Here is a 24601-nt window from a genome sequence, read left to right as displayed (position 1 = left end):
CAGCACAAAAGCATTCAACTGTTTAGGTTGGAAAAGGCCTTTAAGGTCATCAGCTCCAAGCATGAACCCAGCACTGCCAGGTCACCACTCAACCATGGCCCTCAGCACCACATCTGCACAGCTCTGAAAGCCCTCTAGGGATGGGGACTCCACCACTGCCCTGGGCAGCCTGGGCCAGGCCTTGACAACCTTCAAGGGGAAGAAAGTTTTCCTCATGTCCAACTAAACGTCCCCTGGGGTAGCTTGAGGCCATTTCCTTTTGTCCTATTGCTTGGTTCTCGACCAACTCCCCCCTGGCTCCAGCCTCCTTTCAGGGAGTTGCAGAGAACCAGAAGGTCTCTCCTCAGCCTCCTCTCCTCCAGGCCAAACACCCTCAGGTCCCTCAGCTGCTCCTCCCCAGCCCTGTTCTCCAGACCCTTCATCATCTTCCTTGCACTTCTCTGGACGTGCTTCAGCCCCTCAGTGTCTGTCTTGGAGTGAGGGGCAGAGCTGGCAGGAGCTACAAAGCTTGCTGGAGATGGTCTCAAGCCCTTGGCAGCAGTTCCCCCTCAGGATGTGTGTCCAGAAGAGCTTCTGACCAGTGAGGTTTAACCATTGAAACACCCAACAAGCTCAGGTCGATGCCAAGGTCCCTTGCAGCCCAGGACCCACTCTCTGGGGCAGGTTCATGCTGACAGCTGTGCCTTCAGAGAGCCCTGGAACTGCTCTTGCTGGCTGAAGGGCAAGAGGAGAGGGGACATTGGGTGTCAGCCCCAGTGGGGGTGTCCCTCCAGCGTGGGTCTCTCCTGGACATGCTCCCTGCAAGCAGGGGACAGCTCTGCACCTCCCCTGCCCCTGCTCTGGGTGGGTTCGTGGTGTAGAGGTGGGGGAAGGAGGCAGCGTGAGGGGGTTTAAGCAAAGGATCTCATTAGTTCCTTATATCTGCCAGTTGCCATAGTAACTGGGGAAGAGAGGAAACCTAAATCTGAGTGTGTCTGGGTAGCTGCATGCCTGAACCCTCCTCGACCTGCACACAGCTGCTCCCTAGCCTGGGGACCAAAGGAGTCCAGGCTGCCCCTGCTCTTGACATTGCTGCTGCCCTGGTGGATAGCAGCAGGGCTCAGGCTCTGCCTCGGGTCTGTGGGGCCCTTTCTGCCCTGCTTCTGCCACTCCCTGGTGTGTGGAACAGAGTCTGCTGTCCCCTCTCTGATCCCCCTCTGTGCACCAGCACAGGCTGGTGTCCCTCCTCAGCCCCAGCACTGCTGCTGGCTGCAGGGTCGGGTTAGAGTTCCGCAGTTGCCGTGAGCCACTTCTCTGCTGCTGCCCTGCTCCTTGGCATGGATCCCACGTTGCCAGTCTCTTGCCTTCCAGTGCAAATTGGTTTAAGGCCAGAAGTGGCCAACCTGCTGACAATGGTCCATCACAGACAGAGTGGTCCACCCAGCCCTGGCAGAGAGCTTTGGAGCACCTGCTGGGCACCGAGAATGGGAATCTGTTGGGTCTGGAGTCCTCCACCCACAGCGCCAACATGCCCCCTTCACTGGCACCAAAGGTTTGCTTTCTGCTGTGCTGAGACCCCCCTGGGCACCCAGAGGTTGCTGGTTTGGGTTTTTGTCTTCTGCCTCTGGTTTCTTTGGATGTGTTCTGCTTCTGCCCGTGCAGGTCTGCAGGTGAGGTCACACATCTGCTGTGAGCACTGAGGTCACACAGTGCCCTGGTGTCTGTGGGCTTCACCTTGCCAAGTGATTGCTTAGAACAGAGGAAGATTTACTGGCAGGACTTGGTCTGGGCCAGAAGGATGGAGGCAGAACAGGAGGAAACTGTCGTGGTTGGGGCCAGGCACCCAGCTGAGCTTCAGGCAGGCATCTTTGTTCTTCACCTTCGTTTTAATGGCTGCCTCCAGGTTAGCCTGCCTGGGGCTCACTGGAGGTAGAGATGCAGCAAAGGCCTCTTCCCCTCTCAGCTGCAGACTCTGGCCTTGATGAAGGCAGCTAGTCCTGAGTGACCCAAGGCAGCGAGTGGAAGCCTTACAAGATGGACAAACAGCTCAGGAGGCAATGAGATGGGTCCAAGAAGCCAAGAGGATTCTTCTTCCCTCCTTGTGTCACATCTGCTGGTGTGCCCAGGGACAGAAGTCAGCACCTCCTCGTGCCTCGCATCCTGGGCAGGCTGCTCTGGGCTCTGCTGTCTCTGCAGATGCTGAGTCTGAGCTAACAGCTGTGGTTTCTCTCTCCTCAGACACCGTTTCCAGCAAGCTGCAGAACAACAACGTCTACACCATTGCAAAGAGGAACGTGGAGGGCCAGGACATGCTCTACCAGTCCCTGAAACTCACCAACGGCATCTGGATCCTGGCCGAGCTTCGCATCCAGCCAGGGAACCCCAACTACACGGTGGGTGTGGGGCTGCCAGGGCCCCCCCGGCTCACCTGGCCCTCTGACCTGCTGCTGGGCTTAGGGAGATCCTGCTGGATTGGCTGTGGGGAGGGATGGACAGAGTGAGACCCCCCCCCCAGAGCTGCACTGCTGAGGAGTCAGAGCGCTGTGAGAGCAGTGAGCTGGGACAGTGCCCGCTCGGCAGGCAGCAGGGACTGCCAAGGTGATCCAGCGAGGAAGCCAGGAGACATTAAGGAGAGAGTGCTGCCAGGGTGCCCTTCCCCCTCTCCCAAGGAGAAGCTGATGTCCAGCCACGTTCCCGCAGTGGAGAGCAGCCTGTCTGGATCCCAGAGCGTGGCACTGCTGGGCTGGGAAGAGACCTGAGACCACCCAGCCCAAGCACTCCCCCAGAGCTCACAACCCCACGCTGCTGCTGCTGAGCCACTGCCACCAAACCAAGTCCCTCAGTGCCTCATCCACAGCTTTGAAAGCCCCCCAGGGATGGGCACTCCAGCACCTCCCTGGGCAGCCTGGGCAGGGCCTGAGGACCCTTGCTGGGAAGCCATTTTTCCTGATGCTCAACTTAAACATCCCCTGGCACAACCTGAGGCTGTTTCCTCTTGACCTGTCACTTGTTACCTGGCAGCAGAGCCTAACCTCCACCTGGCTGCAGCCTCCTTTCAGGGAGCTGTAGAGAGCCATGAGCTCTCCTCTCAGCCTCCTCTTCAGGCTCCCAACCTGCTCCTCACAGGAGTCCCTCAGCCACGTCCATGACCTGTCCAAACCGTTCTGCAGCTCAGCCCTTTCTAGCTGCCTGCGGAGACGCTGGGGAGCTCCTGCCTGCCTCTGCACCCCTCCCCAGCTAACCTCCTCTCTCCTCCCCACAGCTCTCCCTCAAGTGCCGTGCTCCCGAAGTGTCCCAGTACATCTACCAGGCCTACGATGCCATCTTGAAAAACTAACAGCAGCTCAGCCTGTGCCTCACCCTGCAGAAGGAGGGGGGAGAAAGTGGTCCCCAGACCCTCCATCACCGCCGGCGCCGCTGGGGGGGGGACCACACACACACCCGACACAACACAAGCACTCCTTAACTGGAAGCAGTTGTATTCATGTGTAGGATTGCGGTCAGAGGCACTGAGTAAAACAAGGTAGCAATTAGCGTCCACTTGCTAACGATGATAGGGAACAAACCCCAACCCCATCCCCATCCCCTTCCCCCCCCCTTCCCCTCACTTTGGTATTTTTAGCGTCCGTGGAGTTTGGAACCACTGCTTCCCCCCTCCCTCCCCTCTCACTCACCCTCCGTTCTCTCTCGTGGGCTTCTCCCATCCTGTGCCAACGTTTCAGTGTTTTCTAAATGGCTTTAGGTGTAGTTAGGGTTTTGTAAGGACCTCGCTTCCTGGGGGGGGGGGGGAGGGGAACCCAAGCTCCAAGCACACTTCTCGGCTCATTAAAACCAGGCAAGAGTGTCGAAAGCATCGCACTGCACTTTATTTGGTACTTTTATACTCAGCCCTTTTGGGGTTTGTGGGTTTTGGGGTTTTTTTTGGCTTCCTTTTCGGTTTTCCTTCCTTTTTTTTTTTTCCTGAGGGTTTTTAGTTTGGGGTTTGGTTGTTGTGGGGTTTGGTTTGGTTTGGGGTTTGGTTTTTCCTGTTGGCTCCAAGGGAAGAAGGTGATTCTGAGCAAGTGCTGGGAGTCCTCCCCTCCTCGCCCCCCCCGGGGACTTTTGGGCTCTGGGCAGGGTGAGGAGGGCCTCGGGGAAGGAGGAGCAGAGCCATCAGCTGGGGCTGTGGAGGCGGCTGGAGCCCTAAAGAGGCGGCAGGGTTTGTTACACTCGTGCTGGCAGACTCAGCTCTGCTTCTGGGGGGTGTTTTCACTCCAGCCGTCTCCCTGCCTCATTAGTTGCTGATTTGAGAGGCAAGGCTGCTGCCGCGTGGGGAGGAGCTGCAGACCCAGGTTGGCAGTGGGGCAGTGGTGGATGAGAGGAAGGAAACGAACCTTACCCTCAGAGCAGAAGGCTCCGGGTACGGGCTCTGCAGCCTCGCCCGTCTGCAGCCTCTCCTCTCCTTCTCATGCCAAACTGCCTTCTCCACCATCCCCTGAGCTGTGCCACCCTCACCCGGCAGTCCCCAAGGCTCTGGCTTGGCAGTGCTGCTTTCCCCCCAGGGCCACAGGCATCGGCTGTGCCCCTGCGGAAAGGAACCGCTGCTGGCAGTGTCCCAGGGTGCCACAGGGAGTGGAGTGGCTCTGCCTGTTCCCTCTGTTGTCCCCCAAAACCCCGGCTGTGGGGTGATGGGAGATGGTTGGGGTTTGGTGGTGTCTGCACCCTGCATGCTTGGGGACTTCAGGTGCTGGCAGTGCAGATCGTGGAAGCGTTTCCTGCGCTTGCAGCCTGGCTCTGTGCCCACGGGCACACAGTGGCAGGCCAGCCAGGCTCCTGTGCTCACCCCCTGCCCTCGGCAGCCCCAGCACCAGCCTGCTCCCAGGGCCAGGCCTCCTTCCCTTTCCACTGTGGACTTGCCACAGCGCAGCTGCTGAGCGCTGTGGCACCGGCAGTGGAAACAAAGCCCCTTGCATGTCCTTGCTCCATCCACAGCTTGTCCTGCTTGAACCAAGCCACCACCCAGAACAGCTTCAGCCTCCCCAGCATGCTGATGCCATCTCCTCCCCAGCAAGCAAAGCTCCTGTGCATAGCAGCCCCCATGTTGTCGTTATAGATGCCATATTCTAAGCCAGTCAGTGCTTTAGAGTGGGAGATGGTTCCTCAAGGCTTTGGTGCTGTCTGCAACTCGAAAGCCAGGGCTGAGGAAAGGTCACAATGCCCTGGAAGCAGCCCGGCAGGGCATGGGGGCTGCAGGACCCTGAGGAAGGTGATGTCTCTGTGTAGGAACACCTCTCTGCTCTGGCTGAGGGGAAAGTGGAGCAGCGCTGGAGCGATGCAGCCCTTGAGCCCTGCCCACGTGTGCTGGGAGGTGATTTTGCTCCAAGCCCTGCGGGTGCCCTGCGAAAATCATTACCAGAGCAATTAAGGAAGTGCCACTGGCACTGAGCGGGATGCTGCGAGGAGATGGCACTTCAGCCTCTCCTGCTAAACAACCAGCGTGACTTTGACGGGAGGGGTTGCTGAGCACCCCCTTGCCCTGCCACATTCCTGCCCAGCTTTCTGAGCGTGCCTGTCCCTGTGCTGCAGGGCAGAGCCTGGGCTCGGTCGGTGGCTTCTCGCCCTCCCCTCCCGCTCCAGTGTTCGCCGTGTAGCTGTGTTGCTCTTCAGGCCTCACCTGCCTCCGTGTCAATAAAGTCATTTCCATCCTGCTGTGGCTGCCTCTGGCTCTGTGGGGCAGGGGAGAAGATCTGGTTCCCCTGCTCTTGGCCCCGCGGGTGGGAGCAGGCAGGGCTGAAGCCTGCATTTGGTGGGGCAGAGGCTGTTTGCTCACCAGGAGCTTTTCATCCTCTTCCCACCAGTCACTGCCACAGCAGAGACTCACCCCCCAGGATGGAGGTTTGTGTGGGGAGGAGAGAGAAAAAGTGCTCAGCCTCTGGCTCTGCTCTTATCTCAAAGGGCAGCAGGAAAAGGCCATGGCTCGCAGGGGGCGCTGGCACCTCAGCATGGACAGCCTCTGATGAGGAGCAGAAGATGGATAGACCTGGTTAGCCCTCTCTGGGCCCCAGGTGGGCTGTGTGCAGCGTGACCTGCTTTCCCTGCAGTGAAGTGATGGAGTCCTGAGAGCTGGTGATGAGCTTGGATTGCTCTGAACTGGGCCTGGCATTTTCCAGAGGGCTTTATCATCACTGGTCCTGTCTCAGGGTGGCTTGGGATGCGAAACCTCAGTCCTGAGCCAAGCTCAGGCAGCCCAAACTCAGCCCTCCAAGTGGCCAGAAACGCAGCAACACAATAAGCAGGTTTGTGAGGTGCAGCTCTGGAGCAGAGCAGCTTTTGCCCTCACCCCTGCCCAGCCTTGGATTAGTGGCACTTGGAGACCAAGTGACTCCCACTCTCTGAGGGCCTGGGGTGGCAGGGACCGCACCAGCCTGTGGTGCTGTGCGCTGGGATGCTCTGGTGTCAGAAGCAGCTGCCTGTGTCAGGCACCGCAGTGACAGGCTGGTGTGGGGTCCCTGGTGTCGCTGTCACGTTCCTTCCATGCTCCCAGGCATGCTTGGGATGAGCTGCATGCCTGCTCCTTGGGGATGGGAATCACTCCCCACTGTGGGTCTGCTCCTGGCATGGTGCTGAGGGTGAGCCTGGGGCAGCATTTGGCCCGACAAGGAGCAAAAAGCTGCAGCAGGATGCTCAGAGCTCTGCTGTGCCAGCTGCTGTCCAGGGGCAAAGCAAAGAGTTTCTCCCTCCCTCTCCTGTAGTGCTCCTGTGGGAGAAGTTGGTCTTCCCTGCTGCCCTGGATGTGCAGGCTCAGTCACACCCTGCCAACGGGGACATGCCAGCCCCAGGCCGTGCCGTACCCTGCTGACTGGGTTTGCTTCCTCAGCGTCCTCAGCCCTTGGTGCTGCGAGCTCTGGGGGTGGGGACCACATTCCCTGGGCTAGGAGCTGCCCCAGGGGTGGATGTTCCCCAGAGCCTTCCCCGTTCCCGAGGCCATGCTGTGGGACAGGGGACTCCTTGCTGCTCTGCCGTGCTGGATGAGCTCCCCAAAATCCCTGCTGCTGTGGCAGCTTCACACGCGTCCTGCGTGCGCCAGCCGGTACCGGAGCCCGCGGGGAGGCACCGGCAGAGGCAGGGACTTGTCTGAGGATTTGGGAGGCTGCGGCAGAGCTGGGGGCCGACTGCAGCTCCCCGAGGCGTCATCTCTGCCTGTCCCCTGCCTGCCACGGAGCTCTGAAGGGTGATTTGGGGGTCTGCTTCGCACTCCTGTGGCCGAGGCTGTGAAGAGCCTCGCAGGCAGTGGGGATGTGCCGGGCTGCAGCCCCGCGGGCAGTGGGGATGTGCCGGACTCCAGCCCCGCAGGCAGTGGGGATGTGCCGGACTGCAGCCTCGCAGGCAGTGGGGATGTGCCGGGCTCCAGCCCCGCAGGCAGTGGGGATGTGCCGGGCTGCAGCCCCGCAGGCAGTGGGGATGTGCCGGGCTGCAGCCTCGCAGGCAGTGGGGATGTGCCGGGCTGCAGCCCCGCAGGCAGTGGGGATGTGCCGGGCTGCAGCCTCGCAGGCAGTGGGGATGTGCCGGGCTGCAGCCTCGCAGGCAGTGGGGATGTGCCGGGCTGCAGCCTCGCAGGCAGTGGGGATGTGCCGGGCTGCAGCCCCGCAGGCAGTGGGGATGTGCTGGGCTCCAGCCCCGCGGGCAGTGGGGATGTGCCGGGCTGCAGCCCCGCAGGCAGTGGGGATGTGCCGGACTCCAGCCTCGCAGGCAGTGGGGATGTGCCGGACTCCAGCCCCGCAGGCAGTGGGGATGTGCCGGACTCCAGCCCCGCAGGCAGTGGGGATGTGCCGGGCTCCAGCCCCGCTCCCCTCCCCCCCTCCCGCCTATATTCAATTTCACAAATAAAACTGCAAGTGCAGAGCATCTCGAAGGGAGCTGCTAAAAATAGCCCGGGGGCTGGAGCCTGGATTGTGCAGGAGGCTCATGTGCAGCCCGGTCCCTGCCCTCGCCCAGAAACATCCCAGGGCCGGGGCTGCGCTGTGGCGATGAGAGAAGGGGAGCTGGGGAGGGGGGATGGGGGAGCTGTGTGAACAGAGCAGCATTGAGTGCTGGTAAGGACCCGCAGGCCACCTCGGGGTTTCTGTGGCTGCAAGCAGCTCTGCGGGGAACTGAGCCCCGCATCTCTGACAGCCTGGGTGGGATGTGAGGCAGAGAGGAGGGGCTCTGATCCCCTTTGCCTGGTGCTGCTCAGCCCCAGCCTTGGTGCAGTGTGGCACGAAGGGCTACCCGACGTTCTGCCAGCTGCTCTTCTCTCCTTGAGCCCTGCAGCTGTGTCTGCCGCCCCCTTTTTGGCTAGGAAATGTGTTTCCTCTTCTATCCCCTCCTCACCCCCGAGAGGAGCCCCTGGAGGCGATGGCTGACCCAGCCAAAGGTGCTGCTGATGCTGGGGGGGAGCACGACCATGCCGTGGGTGGTGTTTGGGCTCAGCCAAGCCTGTGTGGTGGCAGCCAGACCCATGGTCGTGTCCCAATTCTATACTGGTGTCTCTGACCTGGAGTGACATTCAGGGTTTGCTTTAAGGGGCAGAGAGGCTGGGGGAGGGGGGAGGTCCACCAGCAGCATGTCAGTCAAAGGGGCCTGGACCAGGCTCCCCAGAGGTGTGATCGTCTCTCCAGCGCACAGGTAAATGCTCAGTGCGGGGTGTCCCCAAAACGCGGCCACTGCCAAGGGGGTGTACCTCTCTTGGTGGGCTCTGGGCCGAGAGCATCCCCTGGTGTCAGCAGGCACAGAGAAAGCCTCAGCTCTGCCAGCTAAACAGGGGCTGGCAGAACAAGGGGGTGAAGGATGCCCGAGAACACACCGACAGCAGTGTCAGAGGAGGGAAAGGCTCCCGCGGAGGGCTCCTACCCTCCTCCCCCAGAGGAGCTCCCATGGGGTGGGCATGAGGGCACAGGCGCTGTTGGGTGCTGGGGAGGGAAGGGGTGATGGTGCTGCACCCAGCACACTGCAGGGGAGACATGGGAGGGTCTTTTCTCATCGGCACCTCCCCAGAGCCCTGGGAGAAGCTGGTGTCCCTCCTGGCTTCCTGCGACTCGCTCCGGGCATTCCCTGCCTGCTTTCTCGGGCGCTGCCTCCTTCCTTCCCCGGGCACTGCCTTCTTCCCTCCCCGGGCATCCCTGCCTGCACCCCCGCCTGAGCACGGTGCCTGCCGCTCTCCCCGGGCACCGTCTGCTTCCACGCCCGGGCATTCCCCCGCATCCTTCCCCGAGCGCTGCCTCCCTCCGCCCCCGGCACTGCCTGCCCCCTCTCTGCCGTGCCCCGGGCGGGTTTTTGCGACCCAGCGGCGGCCGCGCTCCCAGCCCGGTCCCCCCCTCCGCCGCCGCCCGGCCCCTCGATATCGCGGCGCCGGGCGGGGGCCGGGCCGGGGCTCTGCAGCGGGGCCGCCCGCCCCGCACCGGGCTCGCCGCATGGCTTCGCCGCCCTTCGTGGTTCCGCCGGCCCGGGCCGCTGCTGCAAGGTACGGGGCTGAGGTGGGGTTGCGGCGGTGGGGGACACTGGAGGTAAAGTTGCCGCTGGGCAGGGCCGGGGGGGAGTGGGTGGAAATAAAGGCAGCGGGGCCAAGGGGGATGGAGAGGGGGGGTGGGTCTCCAGCGAAAGTTGAGCGCCGGTGCCCCCAGCTCCTTGCGTCCCCTACTGTGTGGCCTCTCTTCCCCTGCACACCCCCCCCCCCCCCGACCCCCTGCAGCCGCAGCACTCTCCGGCCGCGGACCGGTGCCGGTGCCGGTGCCGCCGCGCTGCCCGCCGCCGCCAGAGCATCACCCGGCAGGGTCGGGCGGGAAGCAGGATGCTGCCTCCGGCCCCGGCGCTACGGGGCCAGAGGGTCCGAGCTGGCTGCTCCGGCTGCCCCCGGAGCGGCAGGGGGCGGGGGTGGGTGGCGGCAGGGTCTCCCCTGAGGGCCTCGGGATTGGGGCTTCCTTCTCGGAACCGCCCTGCAACCCCCGCACGCCTCCGCGACATGCCGAGCTCGGTCCTGCGCTCGGCACTTGGAGCCCCCCCAGCTGCACCCCTCCCTACTCTGTCACCCCACCGCGGGGCCACCTTGACTTGTCCCTGCTCCCCCAGCCCACCGCAGGGACACCTTGGCTGCATCTCCCTTATCTGCACCCCACTTTCCTCCAGCAGTGTGAGCTGGGCTGGGAGCTGTGGGGTCAGCTTGTGATGTTTTGGGGTGCACACTTCCTTTCTGGGGCCCAGGGGCACCTCTCCCCGTTCATGACTCCCGTATGTGATGCCAGCAGGGACTCAGGGTTTTTAGGGTGCCATGGCAGGGCTCAGCCTGCTCCCAAGTTCAAGGCAGCCCCATGGGTACTGGGTTGCCAACTGTGCCCCTCTGTCACACTCTGGCCCCATGGAAGACCTAGGATTGTTTCTGCTAGGTGGAAGGGTTTGTGGGGACAAGGTTGTCCCTACAGCAGAGTGGCCCCCCCAAGAACATGCAGTGACAGTGCTTTCTGCTGGAGAGAAAGGCCCTGGCAGGGCAGAGCCATGGGGGTCTTGAACCCCCATTTGGTGTGTGAGCCCCCAAAGACAGCCAGCAACCTAGGGCATGGTCCCAGCCACACAGTGTGCCATGGGCACAAACCCACCCTGCTACCCAGGGCTGGAGCAGGCCCTGCTGACCCCCTGCCCTGTGAGGAGAGCGAGGATGATGTGAGCCGTGGCCCAGCTTGGGGAGCTGCAGGAAGCTCAACCACCCTGACACCCAGCAGTGGAGGTCCTCCATGCCTGAGCTCTCCATGCCTGAGCTCTCCACACGGCAAATAATCCCCAGCAAAGACGCAGGGCAGGGTGGTTTGAACCTGCTGCTGCTCTCTGCCAGCTTAGGGGCTGCTGCCCAGTGCTCTGGGGCAGAAGCAGACCCACTCCGGGATAAAGCACAGCACAAGCTCCTATCCAGTGAGGAGAGAGAACAAAAGTGGGGCCCAGCTCCTCACCCTTGCTGCCATCGCAGCTCCTGGTCAGCAGCCTGGTGCCAGCAGGTGTTTGGGCTCGTCAGACTCAGCTCCCACACCCTTCTGTGTAGGTTATCACCCTGCAACCCCAAATGTGTGGTGCTGTCCAGAGCCCCTCCAGCCTCAGCACGTGTGGCTTGTGGGCTCCCTGCCGTCAGCTGGCTGGGAAATTAGCCTCCATCAAGTTAATTGCCAGAGTGCTCACAGCCTGGAATTAAAGATTAAAGCTGTCACTCCAGCACACAGCAGCCCTCCCCCACCCCCAGCAGAAGGCAGTTCTGGCTGTCCAAGCGGATCGAAGATGGATTCCCCTCTGGCTTGGGGCAGCACCAGGAGCAGGCAGCCAGTGACTGTCCCTGCAGGTGCTGAGGGACAAGCCCAGGAGCCTGCTGCTGCTGCTGGCATGGGTAAGCCCTGAGCCACAGACAGTCCCTTTCCCAGAGGGCTCCTTCCTCCTGCACTGAAATGTGCCCAGGAGAACTTCCTGGGATGAAGTTCTCTCAAGTCCTGGCTCTGCTTCACTCTGTAGGGTGGAAGCCTCCGAGGGGGACCCTGAGGTCTCGCAGTGCTGACAACACTGCCCTGCCCTAGGGGATGCAACCCTTAGAATCCCAGAATGGTAGAGGTTGGAAGGGACCTCTGAAGAGCATCAGGTCCAACCCCTCTGCTAGAGCAGCTTTCCCCAGGCCAGGTCACACAAGAACACGTTCAGGAGGGCCTTGAAAGCCTCCAGAGATGGAGACTCCACCACCTCTCCAGGCAGCCTGCTCCAGGGCTCTGCCACCCTCACAGCAAAAAAGTTCCTCCTCACCTTTAGATGGAACTTCCCATGGTCAAGTTCATGCTCTCTTTTCCTGGCACTGGGGACCACTGAGAAGAGCCTGGCCCCAGCTTCCTGACCCCCACTCCTTCCTTAGGTATTAGTTCTCCCCTCAGCCTCCTCCTCTCCAGGCTCTCAGTCTGGAGTCCCACACGAGAGACGTTCCAAGTCCCCTCAGCACCTTGGTGGCCCTGCCCTGGACTCTCTTCCATAGGCTCCTGCTTGGGAAAAGCTCCCCCTAAAGCAACGGTGAGGTCTGCCAGGTTGCTTCTAGGCTCTGACGGGCTTCTCCTCGGCCTTGCAGTGACGGGCTGTCCCGGAGGGGAAATGCATCCTGAATGGGGCTGAGCCCCCCTGCTCGGGAATATGCAGCCTCGGCACCGCGGGGGCAGCACCGGGGCAGCGGCCGGCGCCTGGCGGCATGGTGGCAACGGTCAAGATCGCCGTGCTGGGAGCCCAGGGCGTGGGCAAGAGTGCCATAGTCCGGCAGTTCCTCTACAACGAGTTCAGCGAGGTCTGCGTGCCCACCACGGCCCGCCGCGTCTACCTGCCCGCCGTCGTCATGAACGGCCACGTCCACGACCTGCAGATCATGGACTTCCCCCCCATCACCGCCTTCCCCGTCAACACCCTGCAGGTAGGCACCCACCCGGCACCTCCACCTCGGTGGTGGCTCTCTGGTGGCCTCAGTGGGGCTCTGCTACCTAAGCCTGCGGTGCTCCGGTCCTGCTCTTCGGGGGATGCTCCTCCCCCCCCCCCCCCCCCCCCACCTCCCGCGGTTTGCTCGCCAGGAGCCGGTGCGAGGGATGGCAGCCTGGTGGCTGCTGGCTGAGCAGGCCCGGGAGGAAGTGGCTTTTTTGAGCTTTTTGCACCTAAAATGATGGCAAACACAAAAGGATGATGTCCCACTGCAAGGACCATGGCTTTGGTGATGCCCACAGCCTCATCCAGCCGGGCAGTGGATCCGGTTCCATGGCTGCCAGAGCCAGCGCCAGCAAAGGGCTGGGGGAGCGTGGCCAGAGCATCCAGGGGGAAAACAGAGATGCCTGAAGAGCCAGCCCCCAATGCACCCACAGCCTGAGCCAGGTGGGCTGTCTGTCCCCTCCCAGGGTGGCTGTCACACCTGGGCTCGTCGCCAGAGTGCTGAGCCCACCAGCTCCTCCTCCAAGCCCCAGTGCTCCCTGAACAGCCCCAAAAAGCAGCATGGGGCTGGAAAGCGTTGCCAGCACTGCCAAACACTTCAGGGGGGCTTAAGAGGGGAAAAGGATCTTGCCATAGCCCCAGACCCGAGGCACAAGTTGTGCCACCACTGAGGGGAAAGGAGCTGGAAGTGTCCAGCCACGGCCCAGCCATGCCAAAGGGCAATGCCACCAAGGGGACATCTCCATGGGAGCTGGACCCTCTGCTATTTTAAGTCAGTGTCATCATTTTGCTCCTGTGCTCAAGGACACAGGGTGACAGAGGCCTTGTGGTGCCCCAGCTGCCCTGTGTGCACTGGGCAGGAGGCGAAACGAGCAGTGCAGGGGGCAGGAGGAGCTTTAAGGAGGAGCCAGGGTGTGCAGGGAAGGAAAGGTCAGAGACAGTAAAGGGCAATCTGCTGACAGCTGCTGCCAGTGCACTCCATTAACTCCCTGCCTGGCTGCACACGAGAGGAGCTGGTGGGAACAGATGGAGGTTTCCAGAGAAGAGAGGGGGGTCAGGGGGACTGGCTCTGAGGGGAAAGGAGAGGACTACAGTGAGGGATCGGCTCTGTGGGCTCTGCTCCACACCCAGAAGCAGCAGCCCTGCAGCAGTATCCTGGGAGATGAGCAGAAGCTGGTGGCTCTCCAACATCCCTCACAGGACCAGGTGGGATGCACAGTGTGACCCTCCTCCAGCCCTGAGCATCCCAGGAAACCTGCCCTGCCATAGGGAAAACCATCCCAACTTCACAGCCTCAGAGCAAGCCACAGCCCAGCGTGGAGAGATAGCTGTGATTGATTGATCTTCCAGCTGTATCAGCACTCAGAGTAACCTCAGAGTAACACAGCCACTTCCTCCGCCTGCCGCGCTCTGATTCCAAGGAGCTACACCTCACCTGCTCCTCACCGTGGATGGTAGCAGGGTTGTGTTGTGCCAGTCGCTCCCAGCTCCTTCCTGTGCTGCGATGGAGACCAATCTGCGCTCCAAAACTTTCCTTCCCCCGGTTCCCTCCGGTCCCAGGGCTTCTTGTGTCACCTCACTCCGACGATGAACTCAGAAGGGGATGATTCACGGCACTGAAGAGCTTTGCTCGGGGAGAAGTGATGTCTGTTCTCCCTGCTGCAGCGTCCTCCTCTCCCGTGGCACTCAGGAGGGTTTGCAGTGCTGCCTGCAGAGGCTGCCATTCCCAGTACCACTGCTGGGCTGGGCAGAGGGGTGGAAGAGGGGCAGGTTTTCACTCCCGTAGCACTGGGGAGGGGAAATAATCCTGTTATCCCTGGAATCCCAAAGCTTTCCTAGCGACATGAATTTCTGACAGCTCCAAATTCTGGCTCTGGAGAGACCATCCCTGACTGCCTCTGCCTCAGCTCCCAGTCTCACACTCACACACCCAGCTCCTGACCAGCTGCTGCTCCTCTCCTGTCCCCCCCCAAAGAGCATCACCTTCCCCTCCGCCCCACAGAGCTGCTGGTTCATCACCCCCAGCCCCACAGGGCTTAGCCCTCAGCATCCTTCTCATCTGTCCTGCTCAGAACCCAGGGTGCCTCGGTAATTACCACAGCACAGCAAGCACCTCTGGAGGGTGATGGTTTATATCCAGGGCTGGGGGTGACTCAGCCCAGCTTCTGGCTCAGCTCTGCGCCACAGGCAGGATGTAGCCCTCACTCTGGAGAGGAGCTGGATTAACAGGCTGGGGGATGAGAGACCACCAGAGATGGGGATGGGTGGGTAAGGGACTGTGGGGTTAGCCACAGCCCTCACAGGACCGGGTCAAGGCAGAGCAGAGGTGAGAAAGTAGGTGCTGGGGCCAGACAGACTGCACCTCTCTTGGGAACTGCCAATGCAGCAGCAGCAGCAGCAGCATCCTTGACCTACCCAGCCCCGGGCACCCCATGGGCACAGCGCCAGGGCTGAGCCAGGATTGATCCCTCTCTGCACCTTGCAGGAGTGGGCGGACGTGTGTTGCAGGGGGCTCCGGAGCGTCCATGCCTACATCCTGGTCTATGACATCTGTTGCTTTGACAGCTTCGAGTACATCAAAACCATCCGCCAGCAGATCCTGGAGACGAGGTAGGCATCGCTTCCACGGAGGAGCCAGCCCTCTGTGCCTCCCAGATTCCCCACAGGGTGGTGTTGGAAGGCACCTCTGGAGATCATCCAGTCCAACCCTCCTGCTTAAGCAAGGTACCCACAGCAGCTTGCCCAGGATCACAATGCCCAGGTGGCTTTGGAAGCACTCTGCACAAGGAGCCTTTCCTCCTCACAGAGATGCTCTGGGATGCTCAGCATCTTCAGAGCCTCTGCTGGACTCTTCAGTGACTGCCTGTCTCCCTTGCACTGGCAGCCCAGAACTGGACCCAATACTGCTCACTCCAGCTCTCCTTTGCTCAGAGATGAGATGTTGCAGTCTGGGATGCTCTTGGCATCAGAAATGAGATATTGCAGTCTGGGACAAAGCCCTTTGGAGGGATGTGGGCTCAAAAGTTGAAGTAAAATTGGATGGGAGAGCAGGAGAAAGAGCAGGACCCTGGGCAGGTATCTGCTGTGGATGATGACCACCATCCCTGGGAATGCAGCTGGGGCTGGCACAGTGGGTGGCTGGGCCATGAAAAGTGACAAGGGCACAGGCCAAGAGGACTTGTTGAAGAACAAGTTCTTTACCATGGTAACTGGAACCACTGAAACTGGCAGAGCAGAGATTTGAACTGGATGTTAGGGAAGAAGTTCCTTACAGTGAGAGTGGTGAAACATTGGCACAGGATCCCCAGGAAGGTTGTGGCTGCTCCCCCCCTGGAGGTGTTCAAGGCCAGGTTGGATGAGGTCCTCAGCAACCTGTTCTAGTGAGAGGTGTCCCTGCCTATGGCAGGGGGTTGGAACTGGCTGAGCTTTGAGGTCCCTTCCAACCTAAACCATTCTATGATTCTACAACCCTGGCAGGAACAGGGTTGCCCAGGGAGGTAGCTGAGTACCCATCCTTGCAGATATTCATGGTGAAGCTAGACAGGGCTCTGGGCACTCTGTTGAGGATGTCCCTGCTGACTGCAGAAGGGGGTGGATGATGAGGACTATGAGCCCTATGAGGAGAGGCTGAGGGAGCTGGGATTGTTTGGCCTGGAGAAGAAGAGGCTCAAGGGTAACCTTAATGCTGTCTACAACTACCTGAAGGGAGACTGTAGCTAGGTAGGTTTGGGCTCTGCTGCCAGGCAAGCAGCAACAGAGGAAGGGGACACAGCCTCAGGTTGTGCCAGGGCAGGTCTAGGCTGGACGTTAGGAGGAAGTTCCTGTCAGAGAGAGTGATTGGCACTGGAATGGGCTGCCCAGGGAGGTGGTGGAGTCTGTGTGGTTGGAGGTGTTGAAGCCAAGCCTGGCTGGGGCACTTAGTGCCATGGTGTGGTTGGTTGGGCAGGGCTGGGTGCTAGGTTGGGCTGGCTGAGCTTGGAGCTCTCTTCCAACCTGCCTGATTCTACGATTCTATGACTGGATGACCTTTGGAGGTCCCTTCCAACTCAGACCACTCTGTGATGCCACGATGCCACGGCGCACATCCTGGTGGGCAAGGCAAAGCCAAGGGCCAGTTTGGGCTATTGAGCTGGCTGCTTGGCCAGCCCCTGCTGCCCTGCCTCACCACCCTCCCTCCCCAGGGTGATCGGCACTTCGGAGACACCCATCATCATCGTGGGCAACAAGCGGGACCTGCAGCGGGGCAGGGTGATCCCACGCTGGAACGTCTCCAACCTGGTGAAGAAGACCTGGAAGTGTGGCTACATCGAGTGCTCGGCCAAGTACAACTGGCACATCCTGCTGCTCTTCAGCGAGCTGCTCAAGAGCGTGGGCTGCGCGCGCTGCAAGCACGTCCACACCACCATCCGCTTCCAGGGCGCCCTGCGCAGGAACCGCTGCACCATCATGTGAGCCCCCCCACGGCCCCTGCCCCCACGGACCACCCACCCACCCCCCCGGGGGCTGCTCTTGTTGGGGGTGATGATGCCGCAGTGGGAGCTGCGCTCAGAGCAGCACCTCGGGGCGGTGCTGGCACCCTGAGGTGACGTTGAGGGACAGTGCACCTCGGGCGGCGCTGGGCAGGGTGATGCGGTGGCAGTCGGTGGGTGGCTTGGGCTGCCTGGGGGTAGGGAGGACTTCAGCTAAACTCCTGAGCCCACCCTGGTCCTCCAGCTCTTGGGGCTGAAGCTGCACCTAGAGGGTTGTGTCTCTGCCGTGCCTGAAGCACTGCATGGCATGGAGGGTAGAGGAGATGCCTCAGGTGGTGTCCAGAGGTTGGCTGTTGGCTCCTGTCCTGACATTGCAGGGTCAACGCTTGCTGCTGCCTGCCACCACCTGCTCTCTGGAAGGGCCTTGCCCAGTACCTGTGCCCCAATGCCCAGAGTGGCTCAGTCCCTAGGGCACACAGAGTCCTGGTACCGACCCTGCAGCGTTGGGGTTCCTCCCTCAGAGGGCAGAGCAGCTGCCTGCAGGAGGCCAGGTTACACAGGGCTCTCTTTTGGCTCGGCTGAGTCAGATTTCCAGGAGGAATTCCTGAATGAAAGCAAGAAACTGGGGGGGGGGGGGGGAATATAAGCCCCCATCCTGCTCCTTGCCTCCCCCCAGGGTGCCAGGTGCTGCTGCCCCAGCGCTTCGAGTCACCTCCAGCCCCAGTTCATCCAGGGAAGCTTTCTCCTTCCCCACCAGCCTGTCCCAACACCAAATCACCTCGAAGCGCTCCTTGCTGGGCAGATCATCCCTCTGCTACCTCGCAGGCTCAGCAGGTGCCCAGCTTTGTGCAGCTCTGACCCAAGCCCCTGCTGTCCCTGAGGCAGGCAGGCTTCACCCATGCCAACCCCTGGTGACCCCAGGGCAGGCAGATGCCACCATGCCATAGTGACCCACACCAGGCTTCCCCACAGAGGCACTTGCCCCCATCCCTGGGAGGTGCCAGCAGTGGGAGGGCAACCTCCAAAGCAATTGGGAGCTGGAGCTGCATTTCCAGCCAGGTTCCTTGCTTTTCCCTTCTTTCCATGCACCCCCCTGACAGGAAGGTCAGCCTCTCATTAGCATTTTGCAGTTGTTTTTCACTCTTTTGGCTTGTTTTCACACCAGGCTTGCAGCTCCCCTGTGTCCTGCCCTGCAGGGTGGGTGGCAAAGCTCAGGCCGTGTTAGCAAACAGGCCTGGGGCATCGTGCTGGCAATGGGTGAGGAGAGGCCGAGGGGGCTGTGGCTCCCCCTTTTTGCTGCTCCCTGTAAGACTCAGGAGAACACCATCCTCACCCCTTGAGGCAGGGTCTGAGACCAGCTCATCCTCCAGCAAAACCATCTCAGTGATTTCTGGTGTCACAGGTCTCCAGCACCGCTTTGGGCAGTAAAGCAAAGGGGCACCAGCCCCATCTGCCCCCTCACCCCCCCCCCCCCCCCCCCCCGGCCAGGTCTGCACCCCACGGAAGCACCACTGTGCTCTCAGTCACACACTCACAGCAGGTCCAGCTGAGCTCTGGCATGGTGCATCCCCCAGCCCTGCCCTGCAGACCCAGTGTCACAGGATCTAGCGGGGGGGGGGGGGGGGGGGGGGGGTCACCCTGCTGCTCCCCTCCTGGCCGCTTTGGCAGCCAAACCTTGTTCCCCTTGCTCCAAAAAAAGGAAAGGAAACCGAGAGAAAAGGCAACGAGGGGACAGGGACCCAGCTCAGGGGGCTGGGATAGCCCTGCCAGGGCAGGGGGAGGCTGGTAGTGCTCATCGCCATCCCTCACCTTCACGGCAACCCCCTGACCTCTGCTCGTCAGCATTTAACACCTGCAGATCCACCTTCTCCGGCCACCTCTGTCCCTCCCAAACGGCCTGAGAAGGAAGCTCCTTGGTGAATGCAACAAACGAAGCATTTCTGAAGTGCTCTGAGGCAGAGCCAGCGCCGACTAAGCCAATACAGCATTTGTTACCACCCCGTAGCCTGCAGTTTATAGCACAATTAGTGACAGGGTTTTGTAGCAGCTCTTTAGTATTTTGGAGAAAACCAAACAAGCAACAAGGTTATAAAATCAAACTCTTCTCTTCTACTGCGTTTATAGACCGAGGGAGTCCTGCCCCCTCACCACGGCTCTCGCTGCTCCCACCACCTGCCCGGAGAAAACGAGGGCTACCCACAGCTGCTGCCCCCTACCCCCGCACGGGGGAGGCAGTGGTCCTGACTAGGTGCAGGTAGAGAGCACTGGGCAGTGGCACCCACTGGGTGCAGGCAGGGATGACCAAGTGACAGTACCAGCTGGGTGCAGAAAGGGCTGACCAGGGTGGTGGTACCCACTGGGTGCAGGTAGGGATAGCTTGAGCAGTAGTGCCCACTGGGTGCAGACAGGGATGACCAAGTGACAGTACCAGCTGGGTGCAGAAAGGGCTGACCAGGGTGGTGGTACCCACTGGGTGCAGGTAGGGATAGCTTGAGCAGTAGTGCCCACTGGGTGCAGACAGGGATGATCGGGGTGGTGGTACTCACTAGGTGCAGGTAGGGATAGCTTGAGCAGTAGTACCCACTGGGTGCAGACAGGGATGACCAGGGTGGTGGTACTCACTGGGTGCAGGCAGGGATAACTGGGCAGTAGTACCCACTGGGTGCAGGCAGGGATGACTAGGATGGTGGTACCCACTGGGTGCAGGTAGGGATAACTGGGCAATAGTACCCACTGGGTGCAGGTAGGGATAGCTGAGTAGTAGTGCCTACTGGGTGCAGATAGGGATGACCAGGATGGTGGTACCCATTGGGTGCAGGCAGGGATAACTGAGCAATAGTACCCACTGGGTGCAGATAGGGATGACCAGGATGGTGGTACCCATTGGGTGCAGGCAGAGATAACTGAGCAGTGGTGCCCAGTGGGTGCAGGCAGGGATAACTGAGCACTGAGTGCAGATAGGGATGACCAGGATGGTGGTACCCACTGTGTGCAGACAAGGATAATCAAGTGATAGTACCAGCTGGGTACACAGATAACTGAACAGTGGTACCCACTGGATGCAGGGAGGGATAACTGGGCAATGGTACCCACTGGGTGCAGGCAGGGATGTCTGGGCAATGGTACCCACTGGATGCAGGCGGGGATACCTGGGCAGTGGTAACCATTTGATGTAGGCAGGCATAGCTGGGCATTGGTACCCATTGGGTGCAGGCAGGGATAACTGAACAATAGTGCCCACTGTGTGCAGGTAGGGTTACCTGGGCAGTGGTACCCATTGGGTGCAGGCAGAGATAACTGAGCACTGGGTGCAGATAGGGATGACCAGGATGGTGGTACCCACTGTGTGCGGACAAGGATAACCAAGTGATAGTACCAGCTGGGTACAGACAGAGATAACTGAACAGTGGTACCCATTGGATGCAGGGAGGGATAATTGGGCAATGGTACCCACTGGGTGCAGGCAGGGATGCCTGGGCAGTGGTACTCACTGGATGCAGGCAGGGATACCTGGGCAGTGGTAACCACTGGATGCAGGCAGGCATAGCTGGGCAGTGGTACCCATTGGGTGCAGGCAGGGATAACTGAACAATAGTGCCCACTGTGTGCAGGTAGGGTTACCTGGGCAGTGGTACCCATTGGGTGCAGGCAGAGATAACTGAGCACTGGGTGCAGATAGGGATGACCAGGATGGTGGTACCCACTGTGTGCGGACAAGGATAACCAAGTGATAGTACCAGCTGGGTACAGACAGAGATAACTGAACAGTGGTACCCATTGGATGCAGGGAGGGATAATTGGGCAATGGTACCCACTGGGTGCAGGCAGGGATACCTGGGCAGTGGTACCCACTGGGTGCAGGCAGGGATACCTGGACAGTGGTACCCACTGGGTGCAGGCAGGGATGCCTGGGCAGTGGTACCCACTGGGTGCAGCGCATGGCCAGGCTCGCAGGGATCAGAGCAGCCAGGGGCACAGCAGCAGCTAGAAGCCACCTGCACCTTGCCCCTACTCACACCCTTGGTACCAAGTGTTTGCCACACATCCAACGCCACCAGCCTGGTCCTGCTAAGCTGTTCCTGAGGCTGGCAGAGGCTGAGGATGTCCCCAGGGCAGAGCCAGGCTCTTGTCGTAGCAAGTGGTGAAAGGTTTCAGTCCAGCCCCAGCCAGGGTATTGGCTCTGCTCCCCAGTGAGCATCCCGACTGCCTGGACTTGGCTTTCCCTTTCTCCCTGGACTTCTGTTGGAGATTCCCGAGGTGTCTACACTGCCTGTAACACCCTGCACCCCCTTTCAAGTCGAATTAAAAATCAGGTCTGTCCCTCCTTGTTCCGTACCTGCCTCGCTGCTCTCTGCTCGCCACCGCACTGCTGCTCCCGCCGACCTTCTGCGGCAGGCAATGGGCCCGGGGGGGGTGGGGGGATGGGGTGGGTGGGTGTTCCTTCTGCCCTGTGACGGGAGGAGTTTTGGAAGCAGTTTTGGCATCCACAGAGCTCTGGTGCTCACTTTTGCTGCTGCTCTGCAGCTCTGTGAGGCTGGGTTCATCCTTTGCTTGCCAGTGAGGCTGCTCTGACCCCTGTGGAGGGGCACTTGGTGTGCACACAGACAGGCAGCGTGGATTGTCTGCACCAGCCGTGCCCCCCCAGCCAGGGTGATCCTCTGTCCCTCCCCACCCACACAGAGAAGACGCTGAAGCAGAAGAGTTTTGGTACATCTCTATTGCACAAACACGGCAGGGTCTGTGTCTGCAGCAGTGCCTGGAGTGAGCCTCGGTGCCAGCCATCACCCTGGGTATCAGCACCAAGGTGACCATCACACCCCCTGGGTCTCCCATCTTTGCCCATTAGGAGTCTCACAGGGCACAGTAGGGGTCACCTCCTGTGGCACACACACCCCCCACACCCCAACACCTATTATGGCTCTTCCTATCGGAGGTAGGGGTGGTTGGTCCCACCGGACAGACGGAAGGCTGAGGTGCAAGGTGCATGCTTGATGTGGGGTGCCCTCACTTCAGGGGGACACCGCAGGGGAGTGCAGCCCTCACCCCTGCAGAAAGGGCCCCACTGTCTCCACCCGGGGCTGGATTTTGCCACTCAGCTCAAAAGCAGCTGGTCAGGAGGTGAGTGACCAGCCCCAGAAACGCCCGTGGGGAAGGAGGGGCTGCAGCACCCAAGAGCGAGGGGAGACACAACACCGGCCCCGGCTTGCCTGGAAGCAAACCCGTGGCGCTGCCCATGCCAGCCTCAGGCATCGCCTTGGCATGAGTGAGGCCTCCATCCCCCCCAAAAGCCGGGTGGGGGGGGTCACACCCATGCCTCTTCATCATCCTCAGTCAGCCAGGCGCCGCTCTCAGCCGGCGAGGGCTTGTCCCCGGGCTGGGTGCCACCATCCTGGGGATGCCGGGGGGGTGCTGAAGGCTGCTGCCGGCGCCTGGACGCCTGCAGCCCCCAGCCCAGCGGGGTGGGGATTCGGGAGGGGCGCTTGCCGGGCCGGTGGTCTCGCCGGGGCCGTGCCTTGGGCCGCAGCTTCAGCTTGTAGATGGAGGGGACGCGCTGGGGCTTCCTCAGGCACCGCCGCGGCCTGGGGGCGCTGCCCGCCCTGCCCCCCCGCGGGGTCTGGCCCCCCGGCCCTGGGTGCTCTGCATCACCCCCTGCCGGAAGGGCCGGGGGCTGCAGGGGGGCTGCCGGGGGCTCCTCGGGGACCCAGCTCCCCAGCCCCACGGGGCGCAGCGGCTGCCGCCTGCGGCTGAGCTCCTCCAGCACTTTGCTGTAGCCGGGGGGCTGCGTGTGCCCCCAGCAGCCCTGGAGACCCTTGCTCCGGCAGGGTCCCCTCGGATCAGCTGCCTGCACCCCAGGGCCCTCAGCACCCCCAGTTCCAGGGTTCGGGACCGAGCGGCACTGCCAGGACCCCCCCGCAGCAGCGCAGACCTTGCGGCCGTCTGCGGAACGGGCTGAGGGGGTGGGGGGCCGGCAGCAGGCGGGGCTGGCCCTGCCGCGGGGGTTGCGGCTCCTGTCCTGCTTCAGGGCTTGGCTGGAGAGGTTTTGGGGTGAGGGCTGGCCCCTGTTTGCCCCCTGTTGGCCCCGGCCGAGGGCTCCCCGGCTCCCTTCCCGCCGGCTTCTGTGGCCCTGTGAGTCTCCCTGCTGCGGGGAGGGGGCACAGACCTTGATGGGGCTGGGGGCGCGGGCTGGCACCGCAGCGGGGACCCCCCCTTCCTGTTGCCTGGCAGCCACTGCAGATGCTTTGCCTGCTTGCTGGTTGCTTTTCGACGGTGCCGGAGTCAGCCGGGTGCTGAGCGCCGGGGCCCTGCCCCTTGCCGGTGGCACAGGGGCTTTCCCTGGGGCGTCCCCACGCGTCACCTTGGGGACCTTCGAGCTGTCCTGCGTGCCAGGGGCCATGCGGGAAGGGGTGGGTGCCCGTCCTGTCACCCTGCAGCCAGGGGAGCTGGGTCGAGTGGGTGACTTGGACCGTGCAGACTGCTGGCCCAGAGGCTCCCGTGTCCTGCAAGGAGAGAGCAAAGAAGGGCTGAGGAGCTGCTGCGATCCACATCCAGCACCTCCAGAAGGGAGGCAAAAAAGAATCAGAGCCGTGAGGCAAACTGCTTTGAAACCAGATATGGTGGAGCATGAAGCCTCTCTGCATCGCCAGCGTGAGCAGCAGGACCAGGGAGGTGATTGCTCCCCTCTATTCTGCCCCCCAAGAGACCCCACCTGGAGCACCATGTCCAGCTCTGGTGCCCCCAGCACAGGCAGGACATGGAACTGCTGGAGAGGGTCCAGAGGAGGCCACCAAGATGATCAGAGGGCTGGAGAACCTCCCCTGTGGGGACAGGCTGGAGAAGTTGGGGCTGTTAAGCCGAGAGGAGAGGAGAGGAGAGGAGAGGAGAGGAGAGGAGAGGAGAGGAGAGGAGAGGAGAGGAGAGGAGAGGAGAGGAGAGGAGAGGAGAGGAGAGGAGAGGAGAGGAGAGGAGAGGAGAGGAGAGGAGAGGAGAGGAGAGGAGAGGAGAGGAGAGGAGAGGAGAGGAGAGGAGAGGAGAGGAGAGGAGAGGAGAGGAGAGGAGAGGAGAGGAGAGGAGAGGAGAGGAGAGGAGAGGAGAGGAGAGGAGAGGAGAGGAGAGGAGAGGAGAGGAGAGGAGAGGAGAGGAGAGGAGAGGAGAGGAGAGGAGAGGAGAGGAGAGGAGAGGAGAGGAGAGGAGAGGAGAGGAGAGGAGAGGAGAGGAGAGGAGAGGAGAGGAGAGGAGAGGAGAGGAGAGGAGAGGAGAGGAGAGGAGAGGAGAGGAGAGGAGAGGAGAGGAGAGGAGAGGAGAGGAGAGGAGAGGAGAGGAGAGGAGAGGAGAGGAGAGGAGAGGAGAGGAGAGGAGAGGAGAGGAGAGGAGAGGAGAGGAGAGGAGAGGAGAGGAGAGGAGAGGAGAGGAGAGGAGAGGAGAGGAGAGGAGAGGAGAGGAGAGGAGAGGAGAGGAGAGGAGAGGAGAGGAGAGGAGAGGAGAGAAGAGGAGAGAAGAGAAGAGAAGAGAAGAGAAGAGAAGAGAAGAGAAGAGAAGAGAAGAGAAGAGAAGAGAAGAGAAGAGAAGAGAAGAGAAGAGAAGAGAAGAGAAGAGAAGAGAAGAGAAGAGAAGAGAAGAGAAAGAAGAGAGAAAAGAGAAGGCTCCAGGGAGACTTTGGAGTAGCCTTCCAGTAACTGAAGGGGCTACAGGAGGGCTGGGGGGGGGACTCTAGAGAAGAG

The 24601-nt window shown here is 61.2% G+C and overlaps 3 protein-coding genes across 12 annotated transcripts in view; 2 read left to right on the top strand and 1 right to left on the bottom strand.

The window, feature by feature from the left end:
* Positions 1-5667, top strand: part of AP2B1 (adaptor related protein complex 2 subunit beta 1) — a 124510-nt gene extending 118843 nt beyond the window's left edge. For all 4 annotated transcript variants that reach the window (XM_064166774.1, XM_064166773.1, XM_064166772.1 and 1 more), the window contains 2 exons: positions 2218-2372; positions 3242-5667. In XM_064166774.1, coding sequence (XP_064022844.1) covers positions 2218-2372; positions 3242-3316 — 230 coding nt within the window. In that variant the 3' untranslated portion in view covers positions 3317-5667. The remainder of the gene's footprint in view (positions 1-2217; positions 2373-3241) is intronic.
* A 3297-nt stretch (positions 5668-8964) lies between these two features.
* On the top strand, positions 8965-21218 carry RASL10B (RAS like family 10 member B). Of its 7 annotated transcripts, none has more exons than XR_010307308.1 (5): positions 8965-9457; positions 12077-12409; positions 14980-15024; positions 16596-19301; positions 19339-21218. XR_010307308.1 is itself a non-coding variant. In XM_064165939.1 (4 exons), exons 2-4 carry the CDS (start codon positions 12194-12196, stop codon positions 16998-17000), a joined length of 666 nt encoding a protein of 221 aa, XP_064022009.1. In that variant the 5' UTR covers positions 8965-9457; positions 12077-12193; the 3' UTR covers positions 17001-21218. The 7 variants fall into 7 exon arrangements, 2 of the variants coding, with proteins under 2 accessions (XP_064022009.1, XP_064022010.1); XR_010307311.1 differs by having other exon boundaries at positions 16596-19551; positions 19590-21218; XR_010307312.1 differs by having other exon boundaries at positions 16596-19589; positions 19627-21218.
* A 367-nt stretch (positions 21219-21585) lies between these two features.
* The window catches only part of LOC135187748 (GAS2-like protein 2A), a 4905-nt gene continuing 1889 nt past the window's right edge, over positions 21586-24601 (bottom strand). The window contains exon 4 of the mRNA XM_064166757.1: positions 21586-23380. Coding sequence (XP_064022827.1) covers positions 22186-23380 — 1195 coding nt within the window. The 3' untranslated portion in view covers positions 21586-22185. The remainder of the gene's footprint in view (positions 23381-24601) is intronic.

The sequence above is a fragment of the Pogoniulus pusillus genome, chromosome 27 (assembly GCF_015220805.1).
Source record: "Pogoniulus pusillus isolate bPogPus1 chromosome 27, bPogPus1.pri, whole genome shotgun sequence".
In the NCBI taxonomy this organism is placed as follows: Eukaryota; Metazoa; Chordata; class Aves; order Piciformes; family Lybiidae; genus Pogoniulus; species Pogoniulus pusillus.
This window is presented reverse-complemented; position numbering and strand designations above follow the sequence as displayed.

Bases quoted from the DNA above. Each gene is read 5' to 3' on its own strand.
- RASL10B (XM_064165939.1), top strand. From the start codon at position 12,194: ATGGTGGCAACGGTCAAGATCGCCGTGCTGGGAGCCCAGGGCGTGGGC. The intron at 12,410-14,979 runs GTAGGCACCCAC...TTGCTTTGACAG, and splicing joins TCCCCGTCAACACCCTGCAG to CTTCGAGTACATCAAAACCA. The intron at 15,025-16,595 runs GTAGGCATCGCT...CTCCCTCCCCAG, and splicing joins CAGCAGATCCTGGAGACGAG to GGTGATCGGCACTTCGGAGA.